This window comes from Phragmites australis, chromosome 3 (assembly GCF_958298935.1).
Source record: "Phragmites australis chromosome 3, lpPhrAust1.1, whole genome shotgun sequence".
NCBI classification, from domain to species: Eukaryota; Viridiplantae; Streptophyta; class Magnoliopsida; order Poales; family Poaceae; genus Phragmites; species Phragmites australis.
The window spans coordinates 44,573,618-44,596,872 of NC_084923.1; the positions used below are offsets into that span (position 1 = coordinate 44,573,618).

At 48.9% G+C, this 23,255-nt stretch overlaps 1 protein-coding gene across 1 annotated transcript; it reads left to right on the top strand.

Moving 5' to 3' along the window:
- Positions 1-4,157: 4,157 nt before the first annotated feature.
- On the top strand, positions 4,158-7,997 carry LOC133913310 (uncharacterized). Its single transcript, XM_062356433.1, has 10 exons — positions 4,158-4,432; positions 4,824-5,084; positions 5,169-5,373; positions 5,479-5,569; positions 5,679-5,821; positions 5,959-6,202; positions 6,298-6,402; positions 6,687-6,869; positions 6,962-7,166; positions 7,263-7,997. Exons 2-10 carry the CDS (start codon positions 4,871-4,873, stop codon positions 7,739-7,741), a joined length of 1,869 nt encoding a protein of 622 aa, XP_062212417.1. The 5' UTR covers positions 4,158-4,432; positions 4,824-4,870; the 3' UTR covers positions 7,742-7,997.
- Positions 7,998-23,255: the final 15,258 nt, after the last annotated feature.

The window sequence follows — 23,255 nt, forward strand, 5'->3', positions numbered from 1 at the left end:
TTCGATAGATCTCGAATTAAGATGAAGATTAGAAGAATTGTTGAAAACAGAGTTAGGATGGAGGAGAAACGGGCTTCGAAAGTTTTGCAGGAGATTAAATCAGAAAAAGGAATATTCCTTAGCTCAGCTGAGCTCTAGGCTTGGCTTGGCTTGGCTCAAGTGATGTGGCTCAGAACGGGGTAAATTTTGGCTCAGCTCACTCAAGTGGCTCGGCTCAGGTTTTGGATCACGTCTCGGCTTGAGTGGCTCAGCTCGGTGGCTTTAGAAGGTGGCTTGGCTCAATAAATAGGGCAGCTCGGCTCAGTTTTTGGCTCGGCTCAAGTGATAAGGAGAGGAGCGTTGGTTCTGTGGCTCAGAACAGATTGAGAGGAAGGGAGAGAGAAGAACAGAGAGGAGGAAGAAGATGGAGACAGTGGCAGCTGACGGTGAGCCGGGGTGACGGTGTCCTGGGCGACCAGCAAAATGGAGTGGCAACGACTCAATCTACACTATGGAGGAGGTGGCTCACAGTGTGACTAAGGTATGAGGGCGGATTTTGGGGATTTTGGGGCTTCTCGATTGGGGAAGAGAGATGGAGGAGGGATCGGTGCCCACCGACGACGGTGGTGCTCTGGTGGCAACGAGTTGTGCTCGAGTGAAGTGGTGGTGAGGGAGGTAGAAAGCTCGGGGCGTGGATGAGGGAGAACGGGGGTTCGGCCTTAGTTTATAGGCTGCCAGGGAGCGCATCAAGGACATGGCGACATGGCGTCGGAGTGGTGCCATCACGAATTGCTGGACGTGCGCACCACACAGGACGCTATGGGATGGCGAGGTTGGTGATGATGGCGGCACAGAGGTGCTGCACTGCACAACGAGGACAATTAGTTCGACAACAGAGTGGTGTAAAGGGGGCAAGATGGGATGACGCCAGGGGTGGTGAGGTCATGGTGATTGCAAGGACGGTGAGAGAGATGAAGATTTTTTTTGGGAAGAATTAGGTGTGACACCTCGCTGGAGAGATAAGGATACACAAATGAGAAGAAGAACGAGTGTTTCAGTGCCAGTCGAAATAATATTCAGCGCTCCTGAAGCAGAGTAGAAATTGATCGGATACGGATCGAATAGTCTACTTTTTACATTGCTATCTATATTTTAATATGAATATGAATAAAAATACAAATATGAATATCCTTGAATGCGAATCCGAATCTGTATTCAGATATCTACTCGATCGGGTTGTATGCAAATATCCTATACCTTTAACGGCAATAATTTTTATTCTGGTGTGCAAAAAAATCATTCACATTTGGAATTACCGAAATTTTGTTCGGAATTCATGTCAGAAATTAAAAATTTTGGTCAAATTTGATCGGGCCGGAATATATAAATTTTATAAAATTTTAGCGAAATTTAGTTCTCTGTTGGCGGAACAGATATTATCCATTTCTACATCCGAATTCAAAGCAATTCGGATATCCATCCGAATTCAAAGCAATTCGGATATCCATATTTAAATCAAAATCTCAAAAACGAATTCGAATACATCCATTTTAGTATTCGTTTCAGAAATAAATACATATACTGATATCTATATTCGTATTTTAACATATATAATTATAAGATAATTTAGATACTTATTCATTTTTCACACCTAACACAGGAGCCGAACACAGCTAGCAGCCTACCCGTCCAGTTTAGTAATCGCAGATATTAGTCAAAAGTCTAGAAGATATATCACGTATTGATTAGCAACAAACTAGCTCCTGTCCAGCACTTAGGGGATCGACGTGGGAATTTCTAGGAGCCCGGGTAAAATATACTATTTAGAATGATGCTATAAAGTTATATGCACCAGCTAGTTTAAATCGACGGTCCATGAGCCATATGAGATGGACTAGAAATATGCTACGAACTCTCAGCATCAACACGCCCAAAAACAGTTAGATATATGTAGCCTACTAATCAGACCGTCGCTTAGATTTAAACAGCCTCTGCTATACATATAGACCTAATCGAAACCACGACTAAAGGTCTAAGTCAACTTAACCCAAAATATTAGAAACCGTTCAATATTCAGCTTATTATACTCACGAGCTGACATCCCTAGTCTTGTCTCAATAGAATTGCTATAGGTATAGCTCCAACTAGAGTCACTATTAAGATACTGAGGCAACTCAAATTAAAAAGCTAACCTGTTTGGTGAAAGACATTTTATATTTTATATTATACTCTCCACCATCAATATCCAATGTGGACTAAATACAACAATTACCCGACACCGGCAACGTCCCAACGTCTCTCTCTGGGCGCTAACCACTTGTTAATCCACGCACCGTACCGCATTAGCTGGATCGCTAACCTGATTGGCGTGCAAGCAGATTTTCCAGGGCGAGCAGAGCCGTAGTAGTAGTTTATGGGTACGCTTCGCACTAGGAAAGTAGGAAGACGTGTGCCGGAGAAAGAAAACAAAAGGGTTGGTGTCACGACTCACGAGTCGGTAGCTCAGATCACACGCTCATCCGGAAAATAAAAAACAGAGGGGATACAGTGCATGACTACCTCCCGTTTCCCACGTCGTATCACTTACATGTGGGCCCGGAAAGGAACAACTGGCTTGGGAGCCCATCAGTCAGTGAAACAGGTAGGGTTGTCTTAGTAAGTTCGGAGTTGGTCCCCGCAGCCCGACATCGCACGGTCAAATTTACAGTCTCCGGCCTTTCGTCGCTGTAGATTCCCCGGTCCCGGCGAGGAAAAAAAGAGCTGCGGGTAAAGGGAGTGAGGACGAGCGCATTAAAGCCTCTGCACTCGTTGCCAGCCTTCCTCTGCCCCGCCGAGCTGCCAGCTTCCCCGTGCGCTAGCTGTGGCTGCTGCTCTCCGCGCAGCGCAGCGCAGCGGAGCTCTCCCGGACTCTGGCGGCATTCCGCCTGCTGGTAAGTGGTGAGCCTCCCCTCTTCCATTGCTTGGTTGGTTATTCAGTTATCGTCGTCTTCTTCCTCCCGCTCTCCCTCTCCATCACTGATGCAGTGCATTCTAGTGCCTTGCCAGTAGCTACCGGCCTTTCCTCCCAAGAAGGCCACAGAACGGAAAAATCGTTCTATGTAGATGTGGATTTGCGAACTACCATCCTTGTCCCGTGGCATCTTGGTCTCTAGTGTGAGATGATGGCAGCAGTAACGTAGTACCCATCCATGGCTGTACATGGCTTCGGCGTTTGTGGACTAGCAGTAGTAGCGGACTAGTGGATAGTGACCAGCTCGCCACGTTGGGCTCTGATGCCAACCTTGCATAAGAAATCCTGGATGGATGCGCACTGCACGCGCAGAATCGTTTTGATAAACCGACCAATTAATTATTTGTCGGGCTCGCGTGCACGCTTCCTTATTCCTATGGCAGCTTGCTAAAAACCTCTCCTTTTTTCCAAAAAAGAAAGATGCTTGTGCTATTGTGTTTAAGTGGTTGGTTCTCGAGCCCGAATTTCTCCCGATTTTATTCATAACTTACCCGAGTGGTTAAGCGGTTAAGCCGTCCCGTCCTACCATTCCACGGCCTGCGAGCCCGGCGACAGAGAGCACGGAGTTGGCGTGCCGAAGCTGCCATCGCATGATTACATCTTCAGCTCCGACGTCCCTGTCGGAGAGACGAAACAATTCGCCGCTGCCGCCGGGCCGGTGAAGTTTCCGACGGAGACTATTCGAATGGCTGCGTGGAGGATCTAAATCCTCTGATTTTTGACGGGTGAAGTCACGGAGTAACAATGATTTGAGAGTAGATGAACAGAATCATGGTGGAATACTGCAACAAATCTACTGTAGCGATGATACTGCAGCAGTCCCGTTAGATACTATGTCGGCTTTACTGTAGCGATAATTGAAGTCAAGACGATCCCGTTCCTGCATGGAGCATACACGCTGTAGTATACTGTGCTGTACTCCAAAATCCAAATATCCTAGTCTAGTGGTCAGTGGGAAATCGACTGGATGATTGCAGTTGGGAATTGATTAGTGCGAATTGTCAAGCCGATTAATGATGGCCGCTGATCTTATCCGTGTGCAGAGACGCTTCAACTGATAGATGCCGCTCGTGGTTCTGCGAACGCAAGCTGAGCGGTGGAGGTGCAGAAGTCGTTCTTCGTTTATGCTTAGCCGTCGCTAGTGACAGCGCGTGAGGTTCACCCTATAAATAAAGGCCCTGGATTCTTTCGCTTTCTTTTGATTGTGTTGCCTTCCTAGTCTCATGTCGGTGCGGGGTTCATCGATCACTGGTCTTTAAGAGGAATCGGGGTTTCCTTTCCGTTCACTTGAAGATATGCTCACCGTTTCCGGGCAGCAACCGTAACCAGTAGAGGGGAGAAGAACCTCTGTGCAGTGCTTTCTTGCAGGAAATATATCTGCTTTCCGCGTTTGCGGTGGTGCTCATGCGGGCTGTTAGTTCCTCCTTTTATGTATATTGTGAGGTATTCATAGTCTAAGCTTTTGAAAGAGTCTTATGTCCATGATGTGGTGCCTATAGTATTCCGTTCATACTGCATTCTGTGTTTTCTTTATCCCTTTGTTGGGCGCCGGCTGAATGCAATCAGTCAAGGTTGGTAGCTTTATTGTTTTCCATATAAACTTGCTGGTTTCAAGCAACTTGACTCGGTTTGGACAAAGAAAGCGAGGAAAACCTACCTGGTTTTAAGTTATCTGCTCCCTTGTGTCGATTCTTCTTCTTTATGATGGTTACAGAAGCATCTTAGACTGGTCTAGTGTTAGAATTTTATGTTTTGTTCAATCAAGAAACGTGCACATACTTGTTGGATAAGCTTCATGGAACGCCAACTCATCTGTTTGACACTCTTTTCCTAGGTCTACATATAGGCGGTTCGTGGTGATCACTTCCGCACACTGGCACGATGGCGAGTTTGCACAAGATCACATTTGTTCTCATGTTCTGCTTGGTGGTGCTGGGGAGAGCAGAGTATCTCAAGTACAAGGATCCGAAGCAGCCTGTTGCTGTTCGCATCAAGGATCTGCTTAGCCGGATGACTCTTGCTGAAAAGATTGGCCAGATGACCCAAATTGAGAGGGAAAACGCCACAGCGGATGCATTGGCCAAATACTTCATAGGTATGCCTGATGTTACTAACACAAGAAACGCGAAAGGTGATGGGCCGGAGAGTATGTGTTTGACACTGCTGTGCTGTTTTGCAGGTAGTGTACTGAGTGGTGGAGGCAGCGTGCCTTTTCTTCAAGCATCTGCTGAGGCTTGGGCCTCCATGGTGACTGGGATGCAAAAGGGCGCTCTTTCTACCCGCCTGGGCATTCCGATTATCTACGGTATTGATGCTGTGCATGGTCACAACAACGTCTACAAAGCTACTATCTTCCCCCATAACATTGGGCTTGGAGCTACCAGGTACAAGCCGCCTCTACTTCTGATATGCCTTCAATATGCTAGATTGACACGCTGTGAATAATTTGTCGGTCTGTGTTATTATGTTGATGTGCTGTCTTAATCCAGGGACCCTGAGCTTGTTAAGAAAATAGGACAAGCAACTGCACTTGAAGTTAGAGCTACCGGAATTCCTTATGTCTTTGCTCCGTGTATTGCGGTAATAGACAATGCTTCCTGCTGAGTTGTGGATGTTTCAGTTCCTTAGCAAATGTACCTTTTTGTTATGCTTGGGAACTCATTTGTATGTCTTACATGATATTGCCCAGGTTTGTAGAGATCCAAGATGGGGACGCTGCTACGAAAGCTATAGCGAAGATCCAAAGGTTGTCCAGTCAATGACTGCACTCATCTCTGGCTTGCAAGGCGAAGCTCCAGCAAATTCCATTGGAAGGCCATATGTTTCTGGAAGGTAATGTACACCTAGCGTCCTAGAAGACAATAGCACATGATTGTCTTCTCTTTGATCTACCCTTCCTGTTTAGTAGTGGGAAGTAGTGTTTGATTACAAGGTTGAACTGACTTTGTTGTCACTGCCATACTCTGCAGTAAGAGTGTTGCTGCATGCGCAAAGCACTATGTCGGTGATGGTGGAACATATATGGGAATAAATGAGAACAACACAATCATCAACACACATGGACTGCTGAGCATCCATATGCCTCCATACTATAATTCTATTATCCGAGGTGTCTCCACTGTCATGGTCTCTTACTCTAGCTGGAATGGGGTGAAAATGCACGCAAACCATTTCCTAGTCACAGATTTTCTCAAGAACAAGCTCAAGTTTAGGGTCAGTTGCTCATTACAAAAGCTGAAGATTGTTCCATGTATATATTTTCTTCAGTTACAAATTCAGATTGGTTTTTTTTTTGTTTTGGCAAACAGGGTTTTGTGATCTCCGACTGGGAAGGCATTGATCGGATTACTACTCCTCCTCACGCTAACTATTCTTATTCAATTGAGGCCGGAATTGGTGCTGGCATTGACATGGTGAGAATAAGATATGTGAATCATGCACATTAATAATTTTTCTACAGAAAATGTAAAAAAAATAAGCCTTATGATTAGTCCACTCAACTTATTCCTTTTTAAAAAAAAACTTTTAGGAAAATAGAGTATCTTTGATTTAGATAATGATAGTACTCATAAATCATGATGAGAGGGAATGACGACTTGCTTATCATTGTCTAGAAGAATGCTATCCGTTTGAATTACCAGTACAAATGTAATATTGTCTTCCCTTGCTGACCATGCCCTGAAATGCATCATTGCAGATAATGGTTCCTTACAGATACACAGAATTCATCGATGACCTCACAACCCAAGTTCAGAACAAAGTCATCCCCATGAGCAGAATCGACGACGCTGTTTACCGGATTCTTCGAGTCAAGTTCACTATGGGTCTATTTGAGAACCCTTTCCCCGATCCTAGCCTTGCCGGCGAACTAGGGAAACAAGTCAGCCTGAGCACCTCATGCTCTTACTCTCACGTCGGCACATTGCATACATCTGGAGTATGGTTACTGACGAATTTTCCTTCCCTCGATAGGAACACCGGGAGCTGGCACGGGAAGCGGTCAGGAAATCCCTGGTGCTGCTGAAAAACGGAAAATCCGCGTACACTCCGTTGCTGCCCCTTCCTAAGAAGGCTGGCAAGATCCTCGTCGCCGGGAGCCACGCCGACAACTTGGGCGACCAGTGCGGAGGATGGACAATCACGTGGCAGGGAATGAGCGGTAACAACCTCACCGCCGGTAAGTGGCCGTCTCCTTTTCCATTTCTTGCAGCTACTGTGTAGCATAATGTCTCGAACATGAATTCCTGAACAAAACTTGCGCTCGATGCAACAGGCACGACGATCCTCTCGGGGATCAAAGCCACCATTGATCCCAGCACGCAGGTGGTCTACTCGGAGAACCCGGACAGCAGCGTCCTCGGCGACGAGTACGACTACGCGATCGTGGTGGTCGGGGAGACACCGTACGCGGAGACGGCCGGCGACAACCTGAACCTGACGATCCCTGCGCCCGGGCCGAGCGTGATCCAGTCGGTGTGCAAGACCACCAAGTGCGTGGTGGTCCTCATCTCCGGCAGGCCGCTCGTCGTGGAGCCGTACATTAGCGACATCGACGCGTTCGTGGCCGCGTGGCTGCCCGGCACGGAGGGCCAGGGCGTGGCGGACGTGCTGTTCGGCGACTACGGGTTCACCGGGAAGCTGTCGCGGACGTGGTTCAAGTCGGTGGAGCAGCTGCCGATGAACGTGGGCGACGCGCACTACGACCCGCTGTTCCCGTTCGGTTTCGGGCTCACCACGGAGGCCAAGAAATGAGACCAGGGTGGGCGAGGGCGTGAGGCGTGTCGCGTGATGCAGGTGGTGGATGGGCAGTGAGTGGTGAGTTGTGAGCGCTTGGAATTGGTTTGGAACTTGGGGGCGAGTCCGGTCCGGTGAGAGGTGGCATACCACACACATTGGCTTGTATTGTGTTGGATTTGTGGGTAATAAGGAGTGGTTCACTCTTGAGGCTGTTGTTTTTGGTGTGGGTTGTTTGGAACAATAAGATGCAGCGCCTTTGCATTCGCTCTGACTCGCTTCCCTCAACGTACTACACATGTTTGGCCCCCCTGCATTGTTGATCTCTCTATCTCTGTCTCTCCGTGTGTGTGCCTGTGCGTGTAAAATCAGAAGATATACGTAACACACAGGGGACCGATACACCGGGGAGCCGCAGGCTCGGACCGGCGGGCAGATGCGCGGTGCGGCTTTGCGTTCGCGCGCCAAGGCGAGGAGCTGGGCCATGAGACGCTGGGCCGCGAGGGGCTTTCTGGCTCGTTTGGTGCCGATTCCGCTCAGCTATAGGCGCGCGCCGGTAATGCTCCGTGGAGGCGGGTCCGGATGCGGCCAACCGACCATGCCCGAGGCGTGTGGCGCCGCTCTGCATCGCCCAGTCGCGTCAGGTGTTGCTGTGGAGCGCACGTGAACGCGGCACGCCGGGACGCGTTTCTGGGAGTGAAAAGGCCCCCAAAATTTCAACGTTTCGGTATTTTTTTTAATACTCTTTACAGTTAACTGCGCCGGCCAAACAAATTTCGTGACGTTGAGTACGCGAACACGGTAATCAGCGTTTCTACCTCCTAAAAAAGAAAGTTCCGATACGACTAGCGATGCGAGTTGGGTCTGCGTGAAGTATGTGTCCTCTTTCTACTCGGAAAAAAATAAACCGGTCAGGAATCCAGGATCACGTAACGCTGGCGAGTCACTTGGCTATCCACGTATTGCGGGCAATCTTTAGCTCTATCTACTCTAGCTGTTCCGTCGTCCAAGTATGTAACGTTCGAGAGGAGTACGTACACAACAAAGCCAGTATATAATAAGCTGTATCGTTTTCAGATCAGTAGTGTCCTTTTACGTAGAGGAGAAGTTAGAGAAGAGCGAGGACCCGCGTCGAGAATGCCAAAAACGTCAGCATCGATCGTACCAGAACGCTGGCGTTGGCTATCCAAATGCTCCGTCCTCGTGATGCCGAACTGACATGGCTAAAATAGAAGGGCGATGCACGATGTGGTAGTCATATTGGAGCGGAAATCATTGTGCAGTGCAGAGGTGAAATTGTACTGGTATTAGCACTACGCCATAGGCACAGAAGCAGATGACGTGATAACGGCAGTATGGATAAAATAGACAATATTTGGAATTTATATTAAAAAATAGATAATATATTATATATAAATATAGTATACGTATTCAGCATCTTATTTACCTCATTCATCGAAAATAGGTACAACGTGCACTAAAAAGGGAACCGGTTGTTTTTAGCATATGAGATACTGAATACGATACACAATTGTCGTATTTACAAATATAATATGTGTATCGACACTTCATTCACCTTATTTACCAAAACTAGTTACTTACACTGAAAAGGATAAAGACGGTTGTTTTCAGCACGTAACGTGCCGAATACACCCCGGGCAAATGAGTGCATGTGTGTGTGCATCCGTGTCTTTTTTGTTTGGTTTTGGTGAGATGCATGTGCATAGCTGGCGTTGTGCATGGTTGGCCGAGTAAAAAGAAAGAAAAGAAAAAAGGAGTTCAATCTGGTGGCTGCCGAGCCATCTTTGGCTGGAGCTTGGTCCTGCAGCGTCACCAGTTTCCGGATGTATTCCGCACATAATATAGGTACTGTGTATCATATTTGACACCTTATATATTAAATGCAGTCGATTTTTATTATCTCATGTGTCGAATACAGTGAATTGTATTTGGCATATAAGGTAAAAAAAAACATTCGGATCTTTTTTCAGTGCACGACCGAAAACCAATTTTTGATAAATAAAATATAGAATATACATGTTATATTTACAAATACCGTAATATGTTATCTATTATTTTAATATAAATTTCATATGTTGTCTATTTTATCAATAGGCCTATGATAACTCATTCACTCTGCAATCTACTGACCCGCTGTTTGAGCTTATGCACATGCTGTGGCAGACTCCACGAGTCTTTGGTGGCATATGCACATTGTTCTTCTACGTACTATGCACGCTTCTCTGGTGCAACCACCATGCACGCGATCCATCCAATGCACGCGCTGCGCGGTGCGGTTTGGCTAGGCCGCCAGGTGGTGGTGCGCTCAGCATTTTTAATTTGGATATCCATACCTGTTGTGCTGGTACCCGCATGCGTCTCGTCTGGCTCATGCGCATAACGTCGCCATGTTCTACCTAGCTCGAGCTCGTGCTGCCACTGCCGCTGCCTTCTAGGCTTAAGTCTGTGCCTACGCCCCACCACCGTGACCCTCTCCTCGCTCACAGCCCGCGTCTCAGCCCTCCATCTCACAAACATAGTCATCATACAGTCACACATACGGTTTCAGTCTCTGAGAAATCGACGCACTCACACATGCAGTCGTCACTCGTATCTTAAGGGTGCCTGGGCTGCTATGCGTGGCTGTCATGAGTCGTGGCCGCATCAGCGCTGGTTAGGTTGTGATGATATGGGCTTAAGCCATTGTGAACCGTGATCACTAGACACATACAAAATATGATATTACCTAAGTGTTTATGTGTTACAACGAAAATACAAATATTGAATACGATAATATTAAGCATAAACTTAAGGTATAGAAATATGATTGTGTCATGGGAGCGTCGTTGAATGAATATGTTAGGAGCGATGCCGTAATTTGGTTTTAGATGAAATTAAAAAGTAGGAGATTATTTGTTAATTTTTTTTATAATTTTTTCAATTATTTTCATTAGTAAAACATACTTCATATTAATACTTAGTAATGAGATGGAGAAATTAGAGGATAAGAGTGAATAGCAAATGTGGATAAATTATTTATATTTTAGGGATTTTTATTAGATAGAAGTAGAGTAGAGGAAAGAGGTAATGTGAGAATTAACTTGTATTTTTTTATATAGTTAATATATATATATAAAAAATTACATAAAATTTTAGATGTACATATATATACACCTTTAACCCCGTCAATACAGTCGGGGCAGCCAGCCGTGCCCGCCTGGGGAAACCGGAAACGGGCCTGTAAAAATCAAACCGTTCGCGCTCGAGACGAGGCGCCGGGCCACGGGGCGCTGGGCCGCAACGAGCGGTCTCTGGGCTCCGGTGTGGCACGCTGATCAGATACTCGGTATGTATCAGCATGCAGGTGCTGCTGCACGTCCAGGGCGCGCGATACGCCGGGAGAAGGGGCAGAGCGTAAGAAAAGTCCCGAAAAAGGTTAGCGCACGTTCTTGGGCGCTTCGGTTGTGCCGGAGGAGCGACCTGATTTGGTTTTTAGAGATCTCTTGCAGCCGGGACTCGTCCTACGTCCCCTATGACAATTTTGTTATCGCGAGGTATGCTTAGTGCGGCAATGGAAGGTGCTTCTTTTTTTTTTTTTTGAGATAACAATGGAAGGTGTTGTCCATGGAAGAGGAGAAAGGCGATCGTTGTGGAGATTTTGAGGTCTTCTATGTCTACATTCCTGTTTTTGTCTCGTCCCTTCGTCAGTTCTGTGGACTGTGGAGTATGGTGTTTCTATAAAACGTTCTGTGGAGTATGCAAAAACGGTAACCTGTACTTGATGACTAGTTTCCGCATCTTAAAAAAGAAGTTACGACACGGCTAGTTCCTTGGCAGTGGTGCGAGTCATTTTGCGTGCCTTGAAGCACGGCTCTGAGCTCGAGAAAACAAAACCGGCCAGGACTACGTGACGCTGGGGAGTTAGCCATCCACGTATTGCGCGCAATCTCAGCTCTATCTGCTCCGTCTGATAGTAAACGACCAAGCCTCATATGGGAGATGATATTTTATACGGCCAGTACAGATGTGCAGCAAGTCGTCGTCGCCATCTGATTGGTATTGGCCTTTTACGTACAGGAAAAGAAAGAGCGGGCACCCGTGTTTTTTTGAGAGGTAGATCGAGGACGCACACGGTACATATACCTCACACTCATACTATACGTATACATGTGTATGTGTTTATATACACGTTAAGACGAGATTAAAAGACACGAGATCTTTAATATGCGGAAACGCACATTACTATTAAACACGTACACATGTGTATATTATAGCCTATCCTGAATTAATCCCATGCACTATAACTACTGAGAAAAAACCCGTAAACACTCACACTAGAACACGGGCATGCACGGGCGCACTCGGGCGCCCTGCCATCTCGGGCACCCGTGTTGATAACGCCAAGAACGTCAGCATCGGTCCTACGAGAAGGTTGATATCTAAATGCTCCGTTCTCATCATGCCGAAGTGGCATGGCTAAAAAAGGAGGACAGTGCATCTAGCTTTGGAGCTCTTGTCGCTATTCCAAGCTAGGCAGTCTAATAAGTTGGAATAGTACTTCTCCATGAGATTGTGGGTTAGGAAGCAGATGACGTCGTTAATGTACAATGTAGCGCTCCATCCGTTTTAAAATATAGGATATATTAAGATTTTAAAAAGTTAAATTTTATAAATTTTGATCTATAATTAGTCAAATTATATGCATGTTTAGTGCACAAAAGTTGAATCGATATATTCGTATTTCACAAATCTTTTACAACGATTTTGGCTTTGTAGCAATTGCTAATATATTGTAAGAAAAATTAATAGTTAAAGTATATTTACAATGACCTTTTCAAATTCTAATATGTCATATAAAAATAAATTGAGGGAGTAATACGCACAATTATGCTGTTGAAAGTGTACATATTTTCTACCTAGTTTGTTTGGTACAAGTAGCTTACGCATACATCACTACCGGAAGGAGGGAAAATGATGTTTCTTGACGGCTTGAAAAAATTACTAAACGTTTTCTAAATTTCAAGTGCCTAGAATTCAAGAGGTTTTGGTGCTACTCTGACAATGGCCGGTGAGATTTAGGATTCCGAAGGTGAGTTTTCGGGGTTACCGGTGTGCTTTACGGGTTTAGAGGGATGTTCAGGGAAGCAAGCCAATCTGGTGGAGGAGGCGGGCATGGGGACGGATGTCGCTGGTAGGCGGTGGAGGACAAGGACGACCTGTGGGCCAGTGTCGGTGATGGGGAAGATAAGGATGTCGAGTTAGCACATTGGCGCCGCTAGCTGCGGGAGCGCCACACGAGATGGGTGGAAGAGGGTGGCAAGAGGACTAACTACAGTGCTGGAGCTGTAGCATGAGCGTGGCTGCGGATGGAGGTTGAAGATAGATGTGAGCCGATTCAACGGAGCTCAGCCGCCGCTGGAATTTTTAGCATACGCCTAAGAATGAGATTATTTCTGACGGTTGATTGCGTCCTCGCAAGGAATAAATTGGGCCATCAGAGACAACCTGGTTTACAGTTGGCGTAACTCGTCGGAGCAGCACATTGACGTTCCAACTCCCACGATCGAAGCTGGGATGGCTCCTGCATTCCGAGCATGCCCCTGAGAAGTATCTGGCCGGAGATGATCCATTTCTTCGAGGACACAGGAGATCATGATCCATGATCACGATGATGAGAAGGCACTGTGCCGGCATAGATTTGACCGGTCACGACCCGAGCGCAGTGGTGGTCATCGTTCACGGGTCAGATCGGGGCACCAGGCCCGTGAGCTTTTCCAAAGGGCAATCCCTACTCGGGCCCGTCAGTTTCGGGGCATTCGACATGGCCCCTTTGCCTAACACGCGAATTCAGAGCTCGGCAAATCCACGCGAGAGGTTGCGCCGTTGAGGTCGCAGCACGGAAACTGGCGAAAGACCCGGGGTGTCGTCACGTGCCGCGATCAACGGCGGGCGCCTTTTCAGTTGGCGTCGTGAATGGGGGCGGAAAGGTGGCAGAGCGCACTCTCGCGTTGCGCCTGAAGTATCCTGGCGTGCGTGAGCCGGCATGCAGCTCGCTGCAAAAGTAGCCAGCCGGCAGGATTTATTCAGTCGATGTAGAACAATGTTCCCGTACAAGTAAAATATCGTCCAGTTGGTGGCGAGCACGAGCGTCTACTTAGTGTTGGAATGAATTGACACCTTATCTCAACTCCAGCAGCAGCAGTAGAGTTATCACGTGCTACAGCACCAGCAAAAAATACTGTAGCACTGGATATCGGCGCTACAGTGTTACGGAGGTAGATGCTACAGTATTTCAGAGAAAACACTGTACCAGTACTGTTTACAGAGGCTGACAGTGGGATCGAATGGAGGAAAAAAAATAGTAGCAGGTAGAAAATAAGGTAGCTGTTAGAGATGAAAAAAATAAAGGATGCGGTAATAGTGATAGAGGATGCTGTAATAGTATTTTTAAGGATGAAAATTTAAAGTAATTGTTGGAGATGGCCTTAGAGTCTAATAGGAATTACTTGTCAAAATTAGGTGGATAGCATCGTAAAAATGTATATTATCAGCTATGAGGATAATATATCGGTTTAGATACTATCGTAAAAGTGTCAATATTAAAAAATATTATCGACTATGAGATGACATATGAGCCTAGGGTTCATATATTATCCTCACATCGTTGATATTTTTTAAATTTTATGATTTTTACAATGATACCAATAAATTACCTAAGTTAGTTATCATTTCATTGATTCTTTATGTGTGTATATACAGGTTCAATGAGTGTTCGTTAGGGCGATAACCCCTTCTCAACCGGCACCGCCATGTTGCAGTTAGGACAAGAAGAAGATCAACACAACACTTCAAGTACTTGCCGCAGACGATCAGTGGACAAGGTTCATAATTTCCATAAATACTTAAAAACTATCCGGGGTCAATAACTATGATAACAGTATATTAATTCGATAGAAACTGATTAAATTTTATTAATTTTTTAATTTTTAAAAAATTTAAATTTAAATTTAATCGGTAACCATTCGACTTTTAAATACGGTGCAGACTGAATTAGCCAATAAACACAGTAACCAAGCAGTTACGATTGTATTTTCGAACCCTGTCGGTGGGTCGGACTACAGACCTAATGTCCGGACTGGGGCGGTGAAATTGTAGTCTAAACTCTGACGAACGTGTCTCGTAACTTGCGGCGTGAGGCTTGGGTCGGCAGAACAATGATCTTCGGTGCGTCACAATTCACGACCTCGCGTGTCTAAATTTTGTGATTATAGCTAGCCTGCAGTACAATCGACCAGGCTTACGGTTCATGGTCCACTAATGATCTCGTAAAGCAGCTTTTCCGTAAACGATTAAACAGGACGGCCTTGTTCACATCTGCATTCTTTTATCAGATTGCCAACAGACGTCGCAATCGTTATCGTCGAGTACTCGAGTTTATGCATGATGCGGTGTGCCGTGTGCGAGCATCACCGGGGCACGGCCTATCACATCTGATCGGCATCACGGGACCCCCTCCACGGCCCCAAAGCTTTCCTGTAGATAACAAGTAGCGTGCCACTTGTCCCTGCTATTATCAACAATTGATTGATTAATTTTTTGTCCTTTTCTTTTGTGAAGAAAAGAAGAGGGACAAGTAGTGATCAATTGATTTATTTTGTATGTGCATGATTTGTTTTCCTAGCTTCTCTGCTAGGTGTAAGGTGTGTCTCGAAAATACGATTTATTCCACAGAACAGAAATCCAGTAGTCACTTTTTACCAAATCCTTTGGCGTGTTAAGAACTTGAGTTGTGTTATGTAGATAGAACAAACATTTATGTTCGCAAAAAAAAAAAAAGATAGCACAAAAACTTTTAGTGGACGCAACAATTTTCTGCAGGAACATTAGAGGAATAACTCTTCTTTTGGGGGTAATGGCGCATCCACATTTTGGACAAACGTGGTGGCATACACTAAAACTTGTCCAGACTCCAAAGCAATCAACGAGACACGCTACACGTCCTTATCATTTCCTTCAATCGTGTATCCTCCCTTCATGAGATCCTCCTTTTGAGCTACTCCACTTGTTTACCACTACAACAGAACTCTACTCCACTTGTTTACCACTACAACAGAACTGTTCATCCACGTCGGATCATCAGTGTCAGTTAGGTCAAAACTGGTATTGATAAAGTATCAGTACCGGTTCGTAACATCCCGCGCTCGATCAATGATTGAGCTGGGTGAACCGATACTGATACTCAGTATTAGTGTCGGGTATTAGTACAAATCGGCACTGATACTTTAGTGTCGGTTGATAATCATTACTGATACTGATACTTTTTATCAGTGTTGGTTCGTGTTACAGGCCGACATGGAATATTGGATTGGATCCAAAATTTGAATTCACTCTGGGTTTGGCTCATGTGTTGAGGTCCAGCTCTTTCTCCCTTATCTCTTCCACACGGTTCCTCTCTATTATCTCTTCAGTTGCTCTCTCCCTTATCTCTTCAGCTAGGGCACGCTGATCGCCAGAGCTCGTCCGCGTAGGCTATCCCTGCCTAGCCATGCGGCAGCATGTCGATGCCCATGAGTCGGTGCAGAGGGGCAGCGAGGTGCTCAATTTTGTGCCTCGGTTCTAGTGTGGTGCTCGATTTCGGTGTGGATTGGAGGGGCAACACAGGAGTGATCAAGTGATCGCGCTATCGATAGCGAGGCAAGACTCAAGAGGCAGCTCGAGAAGCCATCGCATGAGAGCTAGCAATGAACCCAAGGACGCGTGTCTGCGGGTGCACAAGCTAGCGCTTGACGAGCCAGTAGCGCAACTGGCCTTGTAGTGAAGCTACTGGCGATGACCCTGCGATGGTGTGACATGCGTCGTACTGCAAAAAGTCCCACGAATGGGCCTTGGCACATGAGATCTAACGGTAGCAGAAGCTACCGGGATCACTTGTGGCTCATATATCAGTTCTTGGATTAAGTAGCTGATACGTACAGCATAACAGTTGTAGTATCACAGTCAAACTTTATACATAAATATCAAGGTTCTGAGTACAAAGGCTACAAACCATATTGCATATTACAAACCTGGCCTAACGGCCAACAAAACACAGCAGAAAGCGAAAGCCCAAGCCACAAGCGGTGATGGTGCGAACCTGACTTTAAGACAACTCTTCATCCCCGGCTTCACCTTCGGGGAAGTTAGTATCGGCTTCCTCATCTAAATGGGATGAGTACATATGGTACTTAGCAAACCCTATACTACTTCAAAATGTTGGTAGATACATAATGGGATAATTCAAGGAGAAGACTTTACAGTTTTAGTTTTAGTGTGAAACAGTTTTTTGCAAGTATTCAATTGTAGCATCTACTATTGACTTTAAAACCACTTAAATGGTTCAAAACCAACTAACAAGTTATATCTGAGAGTTTTCAGTCCTGTGAGAGGCTACACCTCGCTCCGCAGTCACTATCATCACAACTAGTGCATCTCTAGTTCTACACAACTTATGATGGATTGAGCCAGGAACCTCATCACACGGACATCTAGTTCACACACTCACTCACACTACTGCAGAATTCATTTAGTGGGACGCCCATGTACAGACGGATCTATAGATCCGTCTGTATAAAGGGTACCACAGATGGCTCCAAACTAGAACCGTCTGAGAAAATAGCAAAGAGCAGTTCCAACAAAGCATGACGCTACAGTACGGACAGTTACAAACTACAACAGTCTGTACTAATAGTACAGATAGTTCTAGTTTAGAATGATCTGTACTGTTCCTTTTATACATACGCTTCTAGTTTAGAACCGTCTGTACTATAAACAGTAATAGTACAGACGATTCTAAATTAGAACCATTTGCACAAAAAGAAACAGTACAAACGGTTCTAAAGTAGAACCGTCTATACAGATGGTGATTGCTCGGCCAACAATCCACTGCAAAGCTCTCTCGTCCCTCCAAAAAAGAGAGAAAGATGAAATCACATGGTGGGCCTAACAATCCACTGCAAAGTTTCCTCAGCCAATAGCCTTCTGCCATCACTCATCACGAGGATCGGCACCTCCACCGTCCTGAGGTGCCCAAATCCTCATAGCCACCCCCTTCCTTCTTCCCCTCCAATGAAACTTTCCCCAATTCAATCCACACACACTCTCTCCAACTAAGAACCAACCTGAGCCGTGCTGCCATCAACCGGGTTCGGTGGTGCATGACCCACCCCTCATCCTCCTCCTCCCTCGCCCCGGGCTTCCGCATCCACCCCACGGACGAGGAGCTCATCTTTTACTACCTCAAGCGCAAGGTCCTAGGCTACCCGTTCAAGGTCGACGCCATCGCCGAGGTTGACCTCTACAAGCTCAAGCCATGGAACCTCCCCGCCGGCTCCCGCCTCCGCTCCCGCGACTCCCAGTGGTAATTCTTTAGCCGCCTCGACCGCAAGAACGCCAACCGCGCCACCGCTGAAGCACCTCACTTTTTACCACGTGAACTCATTGAAGCACTTGTTCTCATACGAAGACTCGCACATCTCATTCTGAAGCCCTGAGAGATCTTATGGCTCCTAGAGGGAAAACAAACCGCCCGAAGACATATTGGACTAGGCAATCTAAGGTTGATGAAGAAGTTCTGGTTGGACTAATTAAAGAAGGCATGATCAGTAATGTTTCGAAGGTCAGACTTGCGAAGGACCAGGAAACTCCGGTGCCTGAAGATGATGAGGCCATCGTTTTTGTGGACTACTTCCGAGCAAGGGTTCGCCTCCCCTGCGATGAGATGGTCTCCAAGATTCTGAAATTGTTCGAAATCTACCTCCACCAGCTGACGTCGAACGCCATCGTTTGGCTCAGTCTATTTGCCTGGGTGACACGTTTAGAAGCCCCCGGCCAGGGATTTTGTTGCCGCCCACAAACTTCACCACTAGCTGAAGTCGGTTTTCATGTCCAGTGTGCAAAGTGAGGCTCACTATGGCTGCGTGAACTTCACCTACCGTGCCGGGCTGGTGACGCTGGTCGTGGCATACAAAAACAAGTGGCCAAAGGGCGGGACTCAATGGTGGTTCTACCATAAGGTAGATCAAAAGGAGTACCTTGTGTCCAAGTGTGAAGAGGTTAAGGGGAACCTAGCCCCAGATGTACTACTGAACAACTCCCAGAGGGCGGCATTCGAAGCCTTCACCAGGTGTGCGAAGCACCTGAGCACGCGCGACCTCCTAGAAGAGTTCGTGGCGTCCGGGGTGTGGCCCCTCGGCCAAGGCTGGTCCATCCCAAGATTCAGTGATAAAGGGCCGGAGGGACTCTGGCGTCCCCAGCTTGATTTTAGAGGTTTCTTAGGTATTTTCGTTATCCTGTTCCTAATTGCACTTTGGCTTTCTATCTTTTCCTTACATTATGTGCTTCGGGACAGAGTTGATAGTGGGCGAAGTGGAGACCAAAGCTATGCTTCTCCTGGGGAAATTCACCCAAGGCGAGGCTTAACTTTGCGCTGATCAGGCTCTTGGTCGTTAGCTCAACCGGATTTTTGACCTACGAGGCCTTGTTTACAAAGATAGGCCGAAGGTGTCTTTGCTGTCATTGGATTAAGACGAAGATGACCGGTCCCCGAACACCGAGATCAGTGAAGCCTCTACTTCTTGGAGTCAAAAAAAAAAGAGGAAGATCGAAAACCCTTCGCCGCGAGGAGGCAGAAGAAAGAAAGCTCCTACCCTGAAGAAGAGACTTTGTCGGAGGGTTAACTCCTGTCGCAGGGATCCTGAGGGACCCCCTTTTTAGAGATTCGGCCGGGGGGATGATTCTGAATATGTTTGCTGGAGAAATGAATGGATGTAAATACGATGGCAGGTGGGGTGGAATGATCTAATGCAGAAAAGAGTAAATGCGCTGGGGGATTTTTAGACAGGTTCGGGCTGCACTGCGCGTAACACCCTACTCCTATGTGGATGCTATAAATGCCCTGAGAATGTCTCTCAGGAATGTGCTAGTTACAAGAATGTTTGTCTATCCTAGAGCCTCGGGCTCCTTGTTCTTCGGTGGTCACAGCTTCTATGCCTATACGAAGGTGTTCTTCGATCTCTGAGCAAGAGTCTGAGAGTTCGAGCGCCCTCTGTACCCTTGGATTCACCTCCGGTCTGTGCGTGCTTGTCTGAGCTTGTGTTCGATCTGTTCTGTCCGTGCCTGCCAACCGCTTTAAATACCCGCCGGCGGTAACGTGCCCCGAAAGAGAGGGCACGAGTTCCAAGGCGCCATAAATGGAAAGGGCGTCATCATGGCCTTTGCATGAAGTGACGGGGGTTGAAAACGCGCCCCGCGCCCGGTCTTCAGTCGTCATGATGGCGCTGGCAACGGGCGCCGTGGAGAGGGCCCACCGGGCAGCCGCAGAGCGACCCGGCATGCCCGCCCGGTCTTGTTCGCCTGCCACAGCAGCGCGACAGACGGAACGCCTCGGGCCTCGCGATGCTATCCCGAGGCGCGCCGGATTGCACGGGATGGGACCCGTGCATTAAATGTCCCCACGCCCTTCTGCTAGAATATGGCAGGGACTGACACCGAGTGTGGCGGGAGCAGTTGGAGGTGACAGGCCACGCGCGCCCTTAAATGCGGCATCAGGCCTTTCACTGGCTGACACCTCATCGCTGGACCCCTGTGGGGGCCACTGACGGGGGGCTTCCTGGGTCGTCGGGGAACCGAGTGCTCGGGGGTCACTTTTCACCTCCCCGAGCACTCTCTCCCGAAAATGCCCTTTCTTGGTCCTCGGGGAACTGAGTGCTCGGGGGCCACTGTTCATGGCCTGAGCACTCTCTCCCAGGCTTGACTGTATGGATCCTCGGGGAACTAAGTGCTCAGGGGCCGCTGCTCGCAGCCCCGAGCACTCTCTCCCGGAACTACCTTCCTTGGGTTATCGGGGTACTCGGGTGCCCGGGGGGCCACTGCTCGCAGCCCCGGGCACACCCCTCCCGGTACTCGGTTCTCCTGGTCGTCGGGGGACTTGGGTGCTCGGGGGTCACTGTTCACCTCCCCGAGCACTCCCTTCCCGGTTACTTGGTCTTCGCAGGTCATGGGGGAACCCGGGTACTTAGGGACCACTGACTGTGGCCCCTAGCGCCCTCTCCCGGGACTTAGTCTTTTTTACCTCGCGGAGATGACCCCCGCGGGAGGGTGCCACGTGGCGGATTGCTGGCCTGGCCTCGGGATTCAGGGACCCCTAGTTCCTGATTCACCGACAGCAGCCCCTGGGCCCATTGGCAGGCGATGGCCCAGAGACTGCGGATGGGGCCTTCGTCATCATCGAGGCCGAATCCAGCACCGACGCCACGTGGCGCGCTTTTAGGCGCTGACCTCTCCGGCCCAGGCTTCTGGTACGGCCCAACGGGGAGCTGAACGGACGCGCGTCCAACCGACTCCCGAGGTGCGTGATAACGAGGCGAGCGGCGCGCATGGCAACCGCGCCGATCGAGGATAGTGCGCCTGGCAACCGCTCGCAACCACGCGGCCCGAAGGAGATTCGCCTGGCGGTTGCGCTGGCCGAGGAAGTCGTCTCACCGAGCGCACCGCGGCAGGCGACGTTTGAATTTCCTTGGAGTATAAAAGGAGGAGGGGAGCGAACCGCCCCCCTCTTTACGCCATCTTCGCGATCAAATCTTCTTCTTCCTTGCGCTCCTGAGCTTTGACCCTTCCTTAGGCGATCAACGCACCTCTCTTCCCTCACCATTCCAACTCATCCCCCACCCTGACAAGATGCCGAGAGCGGGAGGTAGCCGTCGCGACAAGACACCCGACAACGTGCTGCCGGAGTCCCGGTTCATCAATGAGGAGGCGGCGTATAAAGTGCGGAAGATGATGGTGCCCGAAGGCCAGCGGGAGGCCTCGGTGGTGAGGCCGGCGAGCTTCCCGCCGGTGACAGACCAGCCGGGGCGCATCGTTCTCTTCGCCTCCTTCGTGGCGGCCGGGCTGGTGCCGCCATTCTCGACCTTCTTCCTCCAGATCCTCGACACGTTCGGGATCCAGCTGGTGCAACTCAGCCTGAACTCGGTCGTCGCTTTTGCGATCTTCGCCCACTTCTGCGAGATGTTCGTGGGGGTACCGCCGTCGGTGTCGCTCTTCCGACATTTCTTCGTGCTGCGGCCGGCCAGGAAGAAGAGGGGCTTCTTCACCGGCTGCAGGACGGCCAGGCGGAGCAGTACATTCCCCAAGTGCTGCGGAGCAAATGGGACGACTGGTGGCATGACTGGTTCTACATCGACGTCAGTCCCCACAACCGCCTTACACTGCCGGAGATGGCGGCGAAGCCCCAGTGGTCAATCTGGGAAGCGCCGCCGCAGACGAACAAGCGGATGGAGCCGGTCCTAGATCGCATCGACTTCCTACGCCAGGCCGGCCTCACTTCGGTGATGGTGGTAGCGGACTACCTGCGCCGCCGTCTGGTGCCTCTACGGGAGCGGGTCTGCCCCTGCTAGATGTACACGGGCTCCCAAGACATCACCAGGACCCAGATCGGCGCGGAGTGGGACCTAGACGATGCGGCGCTGGGGGCCTGCTCCGGGTGGCCGGGCTCGGGCGAGTCCACGTGGGCAAGAAGGGGATGGAGCGAGCGACCATCGGCCACATCGCCCTCGGCTTCGAGGAGATCAGCCAGCGACTCAAGGCGCTTCCCCAGGCTGTGCAGGAGTTGGCCGCCCGGGAAGGGCGTGGTCTGGCCCAAGCGGTGACCGAGCACGTCCTGGCCTGCTACCGTTGCCGGGATCCGAACTTCTCGCTGGAGCCAGCTCGGGAAGGGGTGGTCGAGGCTGAGGAGGAGGCTGCCTGGGAGGCTGTTCGGGGCGTCGCCGCCGAGGTGACGGCTTGTTTCATGCGGGAGCCGCCGCCGCCGCCGGACGCTGGCAGCCGCGGCGAGGAGTCTGAGCCACCTTCTGAGCCTGCCGACTCAGACTTAGATTAGGCTTTTGTAGTTTTCTTTTTCTTTGACTTGATGTAAATATGGGAGTGATCCCTCAGAATAGCTGTCCTTCTTTTGGAATATAATGGAAGCCTTTCTTTGGGGTCGCAACTCCAGTGCTTTTTCAGATACTTGATGAAGTTTCTGTTCCTTTCGCTTGATGTCCCGAGGAGTACTCAGTCGGACCGAGCCCGACCTTTCCCTCACCGAGAATGAAGTCACCCCGACCACTCATCGCCCGAGTAGTGAGGCCTTCTTTGCATGTTCAGCCCCCGAGCCCTCGCGAGTTCGCAGCGGCTAAGTCAAGAGACAAAGGCACGAACTTCCTTGCTCGGGAGATAGGTCGATCTAGCGTGGGGCACGCCACGACCAGTGAACGCTTTCCCATTTTGCGACCACTCAAACAAGTATGCCGGAGACACGTGCGGGCGAAAATACGACCATGAGTCCCCACGGTTTGGTGGTGCCCGGGCTAGGACGGACCGGACCGAGCACCGACAGCCCGCCCCCAGGGTCTAGGCTCCCGACCGCTCTTTGCTCGAGCGGTAGGATTACCCGAGAACCCTAGAGGCTCGATAGTGCCCGGGACCTTTTAAGCGGACCGAACACCACGACCACCAT

Excerpts from the sequence above, each read along its gene's own strand:
- LOC133913310 (XM_062356433.1), top strand. The coding sequence starts at position 4,871 with ATGGCGAGTTTGCACAAGATCACATTTGTTCTCATGTTCTGCTTGGTG. Across the intron at positions 5,085-5,168 it reads ATTGGCCAAATACTTCATAG|GTAGTGTACTGAGTGGTGGA; the intron begins GTATGCCTGATG and ends GCTGTTTTGCAG. Across the intron at positions 7,167-7,262 it reads CGGTAACAACCTCACCGCCG|GCACGACGATCCTCTCGGGG; the intron begins GTAAGTGGCCGT and ends TCGATGCAACAG.